Genomic DNA, 14,826 nt, shown 5'->3' on the forward strand with positions numbered 1-14,826 from the left:
CACATCATAATAATGTATGAAGACACTCCTTTTATACATTTTAAGTGAAAAAAATTAAACTACAAAGGAAATGCATGGAAAGATTCGAGGTGTAACACGGACGCATAAGTAATAATAAAATATTAAATTGTAATAAATGAATAAAACGTTTCGAGAAGTCCCGGGAAGAAGCTAGTAACTTTATATTTTACACATAGATTTTTTTTCTTTAAATATTTCGTTATTTTTGAATACTAGAAAACAAACCCTTAAAATTTAACTAAATTTTATTGAGACATTTTTCCGTACAAGTAATCGATAAAGTCTAAAGACACATTAAGGCACTGATATATTGTGTCTCCGAGAACTTTTGACCTTATGAAGTGTGTATTTTTACTTAAAAAAGAGATATTTTTATTTATAAGTGTTTTGAGTGTCAACAAAACAAAACTTAAAAAAAACCGGAAGAGTATACCTAAATAAACTCCCAATAAAAATATAAATACAATTTTACCATTATTGTTTATTCAATGGTACACCACTGTTCTGTATAAACACACGCTTCGCATAAAAATTGAATATAAAAGAATAAAAAAATCCATCTCGGTGATCATATTCTAAGTAGATTAAAAACCGCATTTATCCGCAATAAGTAACTTAGTAGTAATTCATCAAGAAAATAGTTTGGGTAGTTCCACGAATCCACACAAAAATTACCATGAGAGTAGTACTAATTATTGCAATTACTATTGTGGTTCTGTTACACAATACAGACGCTGACGGTGAGTTATCGCTTTAATTTAAATAATATCTGTTTTTTTTAAATTTTTATGGGATGAATATGTGAACGATTACCACAGGGGAATAATATTGATCTCCCGATTAAACAATACAAATTTTTATACAAAAATTGTATTCAAGTGTTAAATGTTTGAATTAAAGAACATAAAGATTAAATTGTTTTAAAAATTTGCTTTTTTCGCAATTCTATAAGATTTGTCAGCATTCATGGGATACAGGGCAAAAAAATAGATTTTAACATTGCAAAAATTATAATGGAAGAGCCAAGAGTTTCTAAACGAAAAATAAAAAATGCTTTTTAATCCAATCTAATAGAATAAATAAATGTATTGCTCAGGCATCTGTAGAGGTAAAGCCTCGGTTTGCTACAAAGCTGTACCGCTAAAGAGCGGCTGTACCTTAGCGGCCGGTGCTGCCATTAGTGTACCTAGTAATTCATCCTAGGGGGGGGCTAAGGTTGAACCCAGGGGGGACATGGCTTTTTGTAAAAAAGTAAGAATAATAATATTAAAAAATAAATACATTTTTTGAATAAAACGGGTCCATGAATTTCTCTACCAACAAATTTGATAGACCTGGTAATCATCTCGTGTTTCTGTAGATTACTTTCAAAGAGAATACCTACAAATTTTATAAAAAAATAAAAATTAACACACGTTTTTTGAACAAAACATAATAATATTAACTAAACAAAACTAGAAAAAGTCATCTACATCATAAGAAAATAAAAATTAATATTTAACCCCAAGAGTCTTCATTCATTCATAATTCAAGTCATTCTTCCAGCAGTACCTGGCGAGGGCCCGGCACAAGAGAAGCAAGCCCTCCATCTCCGACATCAGTCGTACCTAAGGTTGTACCACAGTTTATGGTACGAATTGTTGTCGTCTCGGTGCACTCATTGATAAGGTGTTCTGGTGTTTCCCCATTTTTCCCCACAGAATCTGCATTCGCCGTTGTTCCGTTGTTTCTCAGCTTCAATTTACTGAGGGGTTCGCTGAGGAGATAGTATCCTGTTAGAAACCCCGTGACAATCCGAAGATTGTTTAAAACAAGGAAAATATTTTTCGAGTGTCTTACACCGTTGGAGGACTCCCATTACCTAACTGCCAGGTTACGAAAGGAGTTCTCCAGGACTTCCGCTTTAAGATGGTTTCCGCTTGGAAAGCAGAACGGTTCTGGTCCAGTTAATGGAGTTTCTAGCTAGATCGTTTGCTTTTCCATTGCCATTTCTATACCTTGGTGAGCGGGCACCCAGAGTAGGAGGACTTTATTTTCTTTACCTAATTTGTTCAGATTCTCTAGGCATTCTTTACCCAACTGCTGACTGATGGTTACTGAGTTGATCGCTTTTAGTGCTTCTAAATCCCTTTGTACAGAGTGGCCGCTTCAGAAAATACTGTGCCGTTTATTTTTTTTTGAGCGGAAAGCTTTGGAAGAAGATTATGCCGATTTGTAAGTACAAACACGCTTTTTAGCGGCGTAGCTCGCCGTCAAATTTATATGCTCATATTTGAAGTGAAACTTCTTCTTACTTCCGTCTGTCTGTCTGTTCGTTTGAGGACTCTATTTGGGTACCTACCTCTATTCACGTGCCGAGTTTGGTTCCAATCGACCCATAACTAAGAAAAATCCTGATGATTTCGTCCATTTAGAGGCATCGGTTCGAAACGTTGAGGGCGTCATCCCGTAGCCCGTCCCGAATTATGTCGAAATCAACCCACATTTTTCTTCAATATCAAATCCTTAGTCCTACCCTGATGAAGATGTAAACGAAACGTTTTATCCAAATTTGCAGGGTGGGACCGTGTGCACCGTCACTAACACAGCCTACCCACCAAATTTGATCGCGATCGAACGACATTAACTTTTGACGTTTCTTAAGTCAAAACTACTTGTTACAGTGACACGGTCAAGTTGGCCTTGGTGTATCGACATACCAAATTTTATTTAAATCGGACGATTTTTTGATTTGATTTATTGATGATGGGGTTTCGTAGTGCACGAAACGTTGTCAAAATATCATGAAGAAATGGGCTCATTCTCAAGACATTCCCCGTTTCAGCCCCCTAGCTCACATAGTGCCCGAATTACGACGCTTCTGTCGTGTCAAGGCCATGTCATGTCACGGCTTTGAATTTTTACTCCCAACGACGGCGACGTTTCACTTCAAAAATCGTATACAAAGTTCAAGCTTTTAGGTTTTATATCATTAAGTAATTGTCAGGTCATTATGTAAGTAGTCATTAAGTATTTGCTAATTTGAAGTTTGACTTCATGTAATGTAATTTTTACAAAACGTCAACGGTTTATAATAAACGTACCTATCTGCTAAAAAATATCATATTCTCATTGGTGTCAAATGCCATCTATACCTGTAGGTTCAGAATAGAGGCTCCCAAATATTTTTTCTCGTAGGCCTTCCAAAATTTTACTGGATTCGGTGGTAGCAGCGGTACCCAGGGGGTACTACATTTCTACCATATTCTCAAAACGCGTCAAAAAATGTAAATATTAGATCTGATCCTGTAGTGTTTTGTGACTAGAAAATAGTTAACTGAAACAGAAAGCTAAAAAATATAATTAGTTACCAATTTCTTGTAAAAAAATCACTTACTAATCTGATGGTTCTTTATGTCTAAACAGATTTGCATGTAGTACTTTTATTGAAATGATATTGTAATTTATGTAAATTAAACATTTTTTTCCTTTTTTAGAAAAAGAATGTGGAACCAATGAAGTGTTTTCCACATGCGCATCTGCCTGCCCGGAGACTTGTGGAAAGAAAGCGGAATTTTGTATATTGTCTTGCCAGCAAGAATGTGTTTGTAAGGAGGGCTATTTGAGGCATGCCTCAACAGGGAAATGTGTCAAACCGGATGAGTGTTAAAATATCAAAATTATGTTATATTTTTTATATTCTGATGTTAATTTTGTTACGTATCGACTTAATACAAAAGTAAAATAATAAAAAATATTGTATTTAATAGAATTGTTGTTTGTTGTTTACGGTCCTTGTGTGTCGATGCTGTAAGGCTACGGGCTCATATGCAGTGGCGGACTAAGTCTGTCGGGGGCCCGGGGCGGCGAAGCTAAATGTGGCCCCCGGTCTGTTCAGATAATTATATACTTCTAATGTACATTTTATAAATATTGAATGACGTTTATAGTGGTTGACAAAATTCAAGTATTTATACAGGGTGTCCCAGGCTGAGCCTGCATTAGAAGTTTCTAGAGAACTACAATATCTAGATACGAGATTTTGTGCATATCATTGTTTCACAACGATATCTATCGATTAAAAATATTTTCAATATGGCGGCACTTTCGGAAGTACTGGAAGTTGGCAGCAACTTTCTTATTTTAAATGGGTGACCCCATTTTTTATTACATACTTAAATTCTCTGTAAAACTTTATGAATTTTGGTATTAAACACTCTATATCTAACGTTAACCGTTTTTGAGAAAAAAAAATATTTCTGATTTTTGGAGGAAAAAAACTGCCTGTCAAAAATATGTACATTGGCGTAACTAGGGGGGTGCCCGGGAGTGCCGGGCCCCCCAAGATACTGCTGGGCACCCCCCAGAGTAATCTTGAATTATGACTCTTGGCTACGGATTAATTTTTATTTGCTTTTGATGTAGTAAAAATGAGGTTTTCTAGTTTTGTTTAGTTAATATTATTTTGTTGTGTTCAAAAAATGTGTTACGGGAACACGGCTTTGATAACCAAGTCTATGAAATTTATTGATAGAGTAATTCATGTAAAGGTTTTATTCAAAAAATGTGTTTTTTAAACTTATTCTTCATTTTTTAAAAAACAAAAGCCTTACAACTATACGCTAATGAATATGTATATAGCCTAAACGTCAAATTTAGTGATTGCCACCATATTGCCACAGCTACTGTACCATAAAGAGAAGACATGTGGCTATCTATGTCAAAAATTAAATTGTCCGAATGTCATATAATAATGGCCGCAACTGTCATGGAATTGAGTGATTAAAATATTATGATTAATCATTTTTCTCAAATGGAAATCCACTTTTTTTATTTCACTCAGACACTCACTCGACTGTTACTTTTTGACTATACATGTTCCTGTACCTAAAATAAATCGTTTTTAAGTTATTTAAGATTTAGCTTTAAAGCGTGTATTTTTCTAGATTTTAACCAGTAGCCTATGACAGTATATTATCGATCATCATTTCCAAGCTAACTTTGCGCTGTTTTTTTTTGATCGTACGGTATATTATTAAAAGATCAACTATTAGATATCACTAAAGAACGAAAATACGGAGATATATTTATATAAATACCCTGTTTAAACTTTTAAGCAGCAGTATTTATAATATAGGAAATTCAAATAATTCATTTTGTGACAGATGGAAATAAATTGTCTGACTGTTTGACACTTAATATGCCAAAGGAAGCTAGATAAAATCAAGAAAAATATACGTTTTGAAACTATATCTTAAATAACTTAAAAACGATTTATTTTAAATATAGGAATATAGGAATATGTCTAGTTAAAACGTAACGAATTGTAAAACCTTTTCACTAGTGAAATAAAAAAGTGGGTTTCCATTTGAAAAAAAGTTATGATAATTTTTAATCGCTCAATTCCATGACAGCTACCGCCATTATTATATGACATTTGAACAATTTAATTTTAGAAATAGATAGCCACATGTCTTTTCTTTATGTCATAGGGGCTGTGATAATCACTAAATTTGACTTTTAGGCTGTACAAATTTTTTTGACAGGTAGTTTTTTTCGTCCAAAAATTTTAAATATTTTTTTCTTAAAATTGCTTCCAGGGAAATACCGCGACAAAATATCGCGATTTTGTAAGTTCTCCAAGATCCGAGGGGCCTCTTTGCTGTCTCAGGCCCGTGGCCCCCGTATACTAAAGACTTCACTGCTCATCATCGGCAAAGAAGGGGAGAATACAAGTTATGCTGGGCATTGGTTGTAGTTTAAAATGTTTATTTAGTAAAAATAAGTAATGAAACCATTGAAAAATAACTTGAATAAAAAATTACTTATTAAGATTTGGAGGCCCCCTTAGATAGGAACTATCGAAAACAGGAAATTGCCATCCTATCCGATAGTCAAGCAGATTAGTCAAGCTCAACAAACTAGGCAACGAAAATAAAGTCCGCCTACTCTGGGTGCCTGCTCACCAAGGGATAGAAGGCAATGAAAAAGCAAATGATCTAGCTAGAAAAGGAGCGAATACTCCACTAACTGGACCAGAACCGTTCTGTTTTCCAAACGGGAACCAAGTGAAAGCGGAACTGAAGAATCTGGAAGACTCCATCCGTAACTTGGAATGGGTGTCCTCCAACGGTCTAAGACACTCGAAAAAGTTCCTTAGAACTTATGACCGAGAAAAATCAAAGGTTTTCCTTGATTTAAGTAAAAACAATCTTCGGATTGTCACGGGGTTTCTAACAGGACACTGTCTCCTCAACGAACACCTCAGTACGCTGAAACTGAGAAACAACGGCGAATGCAGATTTTGTGGGGAAAATGGGGAAACACCAGAACACCTTATCACTGAGTATGCCGAGACGACGACCATTCGTGCTATGAACCTTGGTACGTCTGATGTCGAGGATGGAGAGCTGGTCTCTGTGGAGCCGTCTCAGATACTGGCTTTTCTTAAAGCCCTGAGACTGTATGATGAGTTATAACTCGTTATAACTCAAGAAAGGGGAACACACAATAGATCTATAAGGTCGCGGTGATTAACTCCCCTCCTAAACATTCTACATTACTAGAAGAGGGGGCCCGGGACGGGCCGCCCCTTCCGCCCCCCCTTAGTCCGCCACTGCTCATATGCAATAATTTTAAAATTAAATAGTCTATAGAAAGAGTTGGTTCCAATATTATACAAAATTGTGTATCTGTGTCACATTTTATAAATTTAGCATACGTTTTCTTTTTCTACCTCAATGGGTACAGGGTGTCAAAAAAATAGTGTATCTAACTTCGGTGGGTGATTCTACAGATAAAAATAAAACAAAAAGTCCCTATGAATATATGCCCTAAAATACTTCCCGAAGAAATCACAGCCCAGAAAAGCTTAAATAAAAATCGGTGTAAATAATAATAATACAGGGTGTCCCAGAAATAAGTGTAAGTATTTTAACTGGTAGTATATTTCGGCCTCAGAAACACGCCTATGAGGTATTTTTTGCGAAAAAGAAAAATTTGAAAATTTGGAATTTTTTGATAATATGACAACATAGGTTACTACCTAAATTTACATGAAAGAAAATCCAGGAAAGATCCAGTGGTTCTCAAAATTTTAGCAAAAAATATTTTTTTTTGGCTTACTTGAAAAACGGTAAAGAGAAAAAATGTTTCTTTTGACAAGATCTACAACCCCTTAAAATACTTGCACTTATTTCTGGAACACCCTGTGTAGAGTAAAATTCCGTAACAGCCCTGAAAACGTACTTCCAATTATGGTATAGTACTACTGGTGGTACTTCTTTATCCTGTGGTAACAGTAATTTCAATAAATGAAAGGGCTAGGACTTCTTTTTATCTAAAAGTCTATCTCGTCATTTAGTTCTAAACAGTGAACGGTTTTCAAGATATTTGCGTTTAAATGTTCCGATGCATCGATTTTAGCATTAGCGAAATCAGAGGAGATTAATTTATTTAAAATTTCTTTATATTTTACCGTTTCACTAATACTAAAATCGCAATCTTTAAACGCATATACAGGGTGTTATTGAAATGGTGTAAAAAAACACCATATGGGGGGTGATAGTACTCCTAAAAATAGTAAAAAAAGTTCCTATAAGTATAGGACGGAAAATGCATATTAAGGGAGTTAGGGGCACTGAAAGGGTGGATTTAAAAAACGGTTGTTTTGAAATTGTAGGCTTAAAAAACGAGATAAAATTTCGAAAAAAAATGCTCTGCCATAAATTTTGACCCTAAATCAAATGGTGATACTGAAAAATTATTTGGAAAAGCGGACAGGGTAGTTTTTGCAAGGGTAGGGGATTGTTTTGTGAATAACTTTTTTGAGTTTATTTTTGCAACGTGGGTGCATTTTTTGAAAACTACATACTTTTTCCTACAAAAAAGGTACCCTTGTTGCACATCGCCCAGAGTGATGGTTTTCGAGAAAATTGAAGGCAAAGAGTTTGCTCTGATGGGTTGCTAACTCAACATAAACTTATGAAAGTTATGGCGGTTCAAAAGTAACCAAGTAGTTAATAAATAATTAATTGGAAAATCAAAATTTCATGATTTTTAAAACATCTTATTGCTATTTTATTTCTATTATATATATATTACAAAACTGCAAGACTTGCAAGAGTCTAGCAGCAAGACCAAGACCAAAACTGGACCCTCCAAGACAAAAACCAAGACCAAGACTATATACTCATTTCATTCATATTTTAGAAACAATAGTTTCAAATAGAATTTTTTTGGCTAATTTAAATAGCATTATTACTCATTCTAATTAAATTATTACTTATTTAACCCGCCACTGTCTTCGACCATTTTAATATCTTTGTCTTGACAAAGTTCGCTGTAAATAATATATATGGTAATAAACGATTTTCTGCATTAATTGATATACATATTAACACAACAACAAAATTCCCCTGGCCCACCTGCTATATATAGTACCGTTTTTTAGTTACCATCGTACCAGTTGATCGGTATACTTCAGCGAATAGTTGTTATTTGTCCATCAGGAGTGAATTTCATAAATACAATCATGAAAGCAATAGTGATCGCTACGATATTATGTTTGTCGGTTTTTGTGAGTTTAGCAAATTCTCAAGGTAAGTTAAACTTTTGGATAAAGTAGAATAAGCAATTTTTTGATTTTTCATATTCTTGTTTAATTTGAATAAACTTAATTTTTTGGTATAATTACACGCAATTATTAAAAAATACTTATTTAGCATTTTTTTTGTTTCATTTTTAAGTAGGTTAATTATTTTTTTAAATTATTTATGCAGTTCAGTGCAAATAAATAAAATACCTTTGTTTCAAATAACGGCATTTTCAGCAAATGTAACAATTTGGTAATTTTTGATACACTCAACGAGGATTTGCATCCTCAGTGAACAAGCCTCATATACAGGGTGGTCTGTATACAGTGTCACAGATGAAGTCCACATCACATGGAACTTTTCTCCGAAATTTATTGACTTTTTTTATTGACGGACTTATTTGAAAAACGGTAAAAAGAAAATATATTTCTTTTATCGAGATCTGCCAGCCGTGAAAATATTTGAACTTATTTAAGACTCACCCTGTATAAGTATTAATAAAGTTAAACCCAGTTTTAACCACTTTTCGGACATATGTACTTAATGATTTAACCAAAGTCTCTGTAAATAAGAAATAGAATGGCAACACCGCATAGTTTTCTAAATAAAAATAGTGTCCTATATGCATAATTTTATGCTGAATCTTTGGGTTGTATATTAAAAAACTTAAAGTTTTATCATTACTTTCTTATTGGACACCCTGTAACAACAACATATTTCTAAACTATATATGCATCTTTATAAGCCATGCAACATTTATATCAAGCTCTTTCTCATACCTTCGACATTAATGGGTCACCCTGTAGAAACTGGATTAAAAAAATTAAGATCTTAAAATAAAAAAAATGTTTGGTATATAGAGGGTGTCCCTCTTTTGGAATACTACTACTGCATTGTAGTAGTGTGTAGTTGTATGTAGTAGTACATATTTACTACTACTATTGCATATTTTTGGAATCAAAATATGTTAATTGGACACAATTTACCTCTACAGGGTTGTTCACCACATACGACACAGAATATTGTAGCTAAACGATCAGATTTTTATAAATTGTAAGTTTTGGGTTCGTTGAAGGACTCTTAGAGCTACAATTTAAAAATATTTTTACAAGATACAGAGTGTACCAAATAAGTAAAAAATATTATAGTTGTATTTTTTTAAATAGAACACCCTGTATATTATTCTATTTTTTGATTCTACGATTGAAATAAAGGTAAATTTGATTAAGGTTTATCACACTTAAACCTTACCGTTTTTTAAATACTTTTAATTTTATGAAATTGCAGAAAAAATTTTAAGGCTTCATTTCTCCAAGGGTATCAAAGTTTTTAATACTAAATATTTACTGACGATTATTTATTGATCAGATATTGTGTTGCAATAATAAAAATTTGACTACCAGAGTGTCCAAAAATGTATATTAAATAATTACTAGCTTTAAACGGCAATAACTTGTTTAATTTAAATAGAACACCCTATATATTTTAGGTGAATCAGATGCACAATATAATTGTCTATCAAATTATATTATACCATTTTTACCCATCTCTTCAAGTTTTCGTAGAAAATGCATTTTCTTATAATTTAGACCTCATTTATCACTATACCCATGGAATATTGACATTTCAGATTTTTTTAAAGCAACATATATGTACAAAATGTATTGCAAGCCCATTGGTATACAAAAAAAACTATTTAAATCTTTGTGAAAGAGTATACCAATTAAATATACATATCCATTATTTCCGACCAAAAGTTTTAGTTAAATTAATAAAGTATTCTAAATAAATGTGTGTGTGAATTTGGCTCAGAATCAATATAATAATAAGTTATGAAGATGAACGTTTCTGTTTTTATAAATAAGCATTCGTCAAAAAATGAAATAAAATATATAAAGTGTTACTTTTTACCACACTGTCTAAAACACACACAAAATTCAGTTTTTGAGTATTTGGAGCAAATATTATTAATCAACGTAAACAGTCAATTAACGTAGTTTGAATGCTGGGATCATATTAATTGGTCCTTGTTAACAAAAAATATTTAAACAGTTTTTTTTTATTTTTTAATGAAATAAGCGAACTATATCGACAATATTAGTATCTGTACTCTTTGAAAATTTGTTACATCTTTAAAAATAATCTAAAATGTCAATATTTCATGGGTATAGTGATAAATGAGGTCTAAATTATAAGAAAATGCATTTTCTACAAAAAATTGAAGAGATAGGTAAAAAATGGTATAATACAATTTGATAGACAATTACATTGTGCATGTGATTCATGTAAAATATATAGGGTGTTCCATTTAAATTAAACAAGTTATTGCCGTTTAAAGCTAGTAATTATTTTTTAAGTCAGCTTTGGAGGAAAAACATTTTTTTCTCAAAAAGTATGAGCGTTGGTGTTTTTTTACAAGAGATAAAAAATGTAGTAAATACTGGAAGAACCATTTACGAAAAAAAATCGGTGGTTGGTGGAAAATATTTCTACTAAGATATAGGGATGGGGGTAGTTTTCACCCTTCTCGTACCTTTCTTTGGTTTTTGTGAAAGTCAAATGTGTAAGCACTTAGCAAAACATAGGCACCACAAATCTCATTCAAATACGAGTAACGGTTCTTAAAATATCTTAAAACAATTGTTTATTTTTTTTAAGTTTGCTGCCCTCTAGCGGTCAAACGAAGCACTTTTGTATAGAGGTAAATTGTGTCCAAAGGACTTATTTTGATTCCAAAAATACGTAGTAGTTCTGTCCACTGAATATCGGGACATCCTGTATATCTCAATTCAGTAATAATTATGACAATATTATTTTTTCAGCATGTCGTGGACCTCATGAAGAATATCTAACATGCGGATCAAGCTGTCCGCCCTCATGTTCCAGAAGAAATCCAGGCGCGTGTATAGCAGTATGTAAAAAGGGTTGTTTCTGTAGACGAGGATATTTAAGACAAGACAGAACTGGTAGATGCGTTAGACCGTCGCAATGTTAAACCGAAATTATATTAAAACAAACAAAAATGTAAAAAATCATAATAAATATATATTTGGAACTTTACGATTCAAACTTATTTTCACTCTACGTAAATTACTAGTGAGTAAATGGATTTGGTTAGGAAAAGTTTCAAATAAAGTCATACTATATCTAAGTATGACTTTATTTGAAACTTTAGTTTCAGAGTTATAGTAGATCCTATAATATAGTAGATACATAGGTATTTATATACGATTTTTACGATTAATGCAAGTGTTTTATTTTAGAGAAAAATATACAGGGTGTCCGAATATTCCGTGGACATAGAACTACTATACGTATTTTTGGAATCAAAATAAGTTCATTGAACACAATTTACCTTTATACAAAAGTGCTTCGTTTGACCGATAGAAGGTATCAAACTTTAAAAAAATAAACACATTTTTTATATTTTAAGAACCGTTATTCCGATTTGAATGAGATTTTAGATGACTTTGTTTTGCTAAGTGCTTTAATAATTGACTTTCACAAAAATAAAAAAAAAGGACGGGAAGCGTGAAAACTATCCCCACCCCTACATACATTTTGGTATAAATATTATCCAAATCCACCAATGACAGAATTTCTTTTCGTAAAATGGCCTGGTTTGAGTTGGCTACTTTTTTTGTTTCTTGTAAAAAAACGTCACATCGCATATAGTTTTCGAGAAAAAAATTCTTGGAGAATTTATTTTTCGAAAGTAGACTTACAAAATATACAGATAGTTCCAATATTCCGTGGATATAGACGTATTTTTTTAATCAAAATAAGTTGACTGCACATAATTTACCTTTATACGAAAGTGCTTCGTTTGCCCGTTAGAGGGCATCAATAAGAAATAAACCCGAATGTTAATTAATTTAAAATTTGTTATTTTTTAAACTTTTTATGAAGCTTATTATCAAATATAATTTGTGATATAATATAAAATTCCATAATATTCGCCAACTAAATTATTAGAGCATAATAGATTTTATGCGCCTCCGTAGCTTTTTGTGACAAAAAACACTTTTTGGAAATCTGCTTCGGAAAAATAATTTTTTTCCTCAAAAAGGATGTGTGGTGACGTTATTTTTACAAGAGACAAAAAATGTAGCAATTACTAAAAAGACAATTTTAAGATTTATGTAGAGGTGGGGGTAGTTTTTACCCTTCCCGTATTTTTTCTTGATTTTTGTGAGAGTCAAATGTTAAAGCAGTTAGCAAAACATAGTCACCCAAAATCTCATTCAAATCGGAATAACGGTTTTTAAAATATCTTAAAAAGTGTTTTTATTTTTTTAAAGTTTGATGTCCTCTAGCGGACAAACGAAGCACTTTTGTATAGAGGTAAAGTGTATCCAATAAACTTATTTTGATTCCAAAAATATGTAGTAGTTCTATGTCCACGGAATATTGGGACACCCTGTATATACAGATAATATGAAAATCAGTAATTTGAAAAATAATATTAACATTTAAAAAACAGGTACTTACTGAATTCTGGTTGTCTTCACTAGAGGGTAATTATATTGATTTTTAAGCCATTTTATTGAGTTAACTTGCAGATTATCGTGATTTAAGTCAAAAATATAGACTCAAAGTCATAAAAACGACTTAAATAAAGTTATATTGATTAAAGTCTTTACAAAAATGACTTAACTTGAAATAAAATGATTTAAGTCAAGGACTTAAAACAAATCGTTTGAACTTTATATTGAAATTGACTTAATTGAAATTGAAGATTTAAAGCATTTTGATTTTAAAAATTACTTAAGATTTGAGTCTTTTTAAAATTTAAAACTGTACACCTGTACAAATATAATAAAATTATTATTTATCAAAATCTTAACAAGTAGTTTTATTTAGCACATAATCACACTAACATTCACTCCAACATATTTTATCTAAATGTACTATTCTGGTAGCATGTCAATACTGATTTCCTCCTCCATATTACTTGGAGATGTTTCCAGTTCTCCTATCATGTCATTTGACTCACTACAAATATAATAGATCATATCAATATCATTAAAAAAAAAAGTGGTGTTTATTTTTATTTTTTTTATTATTACCTATCTAATGAGGGCTCGTTGCTGAACATTTCTGTAGGAACAGTTGGAGGCGCCCTTTCTGGTACTAAATCCAAGAAACTCTGAGATTGCAAGTGCCTTTCTACTTCTTCAGGTGTCATGTGGCCATCCGAGAGAACATTGGTTGTAGGGACGTGCAGTTTCTAAAAAAATAATTTATTATCAATAATAATTATATTTAAAATAAAAGAAAATATTACTTACCATCGATTGATGAACTTGTTTATTTGAAGAGCGGGAATTGGCAGGTCTCCTCCTTTTCGCTGATGATACCGACTTCCCAGCACTAACATGCTGTGATGAATTATTGTGGGACGAACCGTCTGACACTTTTCTCCTGTAGAAATATCACAATACACAATTCCGTAAATAAACCTTATTATCAAATTACCTTTTTGGCGGTTCAACTTTTACTGCTGGCTGTTCATCTTCTGAAGACTCAGTTTCATCCGACTCGGAAGTTGAATGATCAATTTTCTCATGTAACAATAACCGATCCAGTAGAAACGATCTGTCTCTTGTCACTTGTAATAATTTTTTTTGGGCAGTGCGAAGGGCTTGCTGAAACGCCTCATTTTCCTATAAGAGTACATTTTAAAACTAAACTTACGAGTATTATATTAACTTTTATAACATACATAAATGAGGTTCTGAAATTTCCTCTTCAAAAATTTGTATTCCTTCTTGAATTTCGATTCTTCAAGAGCTTGTTCCTCTTCCTCAGCCTGTGCTGCTTCATTTGCAATGGATCTACAGTACCACCCATCTAGCATTTTTGCTTAAAAAACAATGGTAATTTATGTTCGACCAATATTTAGCGAATTAATTATTAAGCCTAAAAATAGGCAGATAAACAAATTATTATAATTACAAAACAAAAGAAATTAAACATTGAACTGTCAAAATTTCTAGGTTAATTTCTACTCAATGAAGATAGGTTTAAATACGAATTATATGTATATGATAATGAAGGCCACAGCTGCCAAGACTATTCGGCTGAAGCTTTAAATACAAATAATATATGATATTTAAGGCCACAGCTGCTAAGACTATCCGGCTGACTGATAGAAATATATTATATATGTTTTTGTAGAAGCATATTTTTGTAAGTTTTATATATGTTATTATGTGGTCAAGATTCAAAG

The 14,826-nt window shown here is 32.3% G+C and overlaps 3 protein-coding genes across 3 annotated transcripts; 2 read left to right on the plus strand and 1 right to left on the minus strand.

Moving 5' to 3' along the window:
• The first annotated feature begins 563 nt into the window (after window positions 1-563).
• LOC115874826 (chymotrypsin inhibitor-like) lies at window positions 564-3,772 on the plus strand. The gene is made up of 2 exons (XM_030890124.1): window positions 564-761; window positions 3,498-3,772. Exons 1-2 carry the CDS (start codon window positions 698-700, stop codon window positions 3,668-3,670), a joined length of 237 nt encoding a protein of 78 aa, XP_030745984.1. The 5' UTR covers window positions 564-697; the 3' UTR covers window positions 3,671-3,772.
• Window positions 3,773-8,452: 4,680 nt separating this feature from the next.
• LOC115874455 (chymotrypsin inhibitor-like) lies at window positions 8,453-11,654 on the plus strand. The gene is made up of 2 exons (XM_030889609.1): window positions 8,453-8,600; window positions 11,417-11,654. Exons 1-2 carry the CDS (start codon window positions 8,534-8,536, stop codon window positions 11,587-11,589), a joined length of 240 nt encoding a protein of 79 aa, XP_030745469.1. The 5' UTR covers window positions 8,453-8,533; the 3' UTR covers window positions 11,590-11,654.
• Window positions 11,655-13,428: 1,774 nt separating this feature from the next.
• LOC115874456 lies at window positions 13,429-14,593 on the minus strand. Its single transcript, XM_030889610.1, has 5 exons — window positions 14,320-14,593; window positions 14,073-14,260; window positions 13,886-14,018; window positions 13,664-13,824; window positions 13,429-13,589 (listed from the first exon to the last, which is right to left on the minus strand). Exons 1-5 carry the CDS (start codon window positions 14,452-14,454, stop codon window positions 13,505-13,507), a joined length of 702 nt encoding a protein of 233 aa, XP_030745470.1. The 5' UTR covers window positions 14,455-14,593; the 3' UTR covers window positions 13,429-13,504.
• Window positions 14,594-14,826: the final 233 nt, after the last annotated feature.

Source organism: Sitophilus oryzae, unplaced genomic scaffold (genome assembly GCF_002938485.1).
Source record: "Sitophilus oryzae breed Bouriz unplaced genomic scaffold, Soryzae_2.0 scaffold_1297_pilon_pilon, whole genome shotgun sequence".
Classification (NCBI taxonomy): domain Eukaryota; kingdom Metazoa; phylum Arthropoda; class Insecta; order Coleoptera; family Curculionidae; genus Sitophilus; species Sitophilus oryzae.

Bases quoted from the DNA above. Each gene is read 5' to 3' on its own strand.
- LOC115874826 (XM_030890124.1), top strand. From the start codon at position 698: ATGAGAGTAGTACTAATTATTGCAATTACTATTGTGGTTCTGTTACAC. The intron at 762-3,497 runs GTGAGTTATCGC...TTCCTTTTTTAG, and splicing joins ACACAATACAGACGCTGACG to AAAAAGAATGTGGAACCAAT.
- LOC115874455 (XM_030889609.1), top strand. From the start codon at position 8,534: ATGAAAGCAATAGTGATCGCTACGATATTATGTTTGTCGGTTTTTGTG. The intron at 8,601-11,416 runs GTAAGTTAAACT...TTATTTTTTCAG, and splicing joins GAGTTTAGCAAATTCTCAAG to CATGTCGTGGACCTCATGAA.
- LOC115874456 (XM_030889610.1), bottom strand. From the start codon at position 14,454: ATGCTAGATGGGTGGTACTGTAGATCCATTGCAAATGAAGCAGCACAG. The intron at 14,261-14,319 runs GTATGTTATAAA...GTACTCTTATAG, and splicing joins AATTTCAGAACCTCATTTAT to GAAAATGAGGCGTTTCAGCA. The intron at 14,019-14,072 runs GTAATTTGATAA...ATATTTCTACAG, and splicing joins AAAGTTGAACCGCCAAAAAG to GAGAAAAGTGTCAGACGGTT.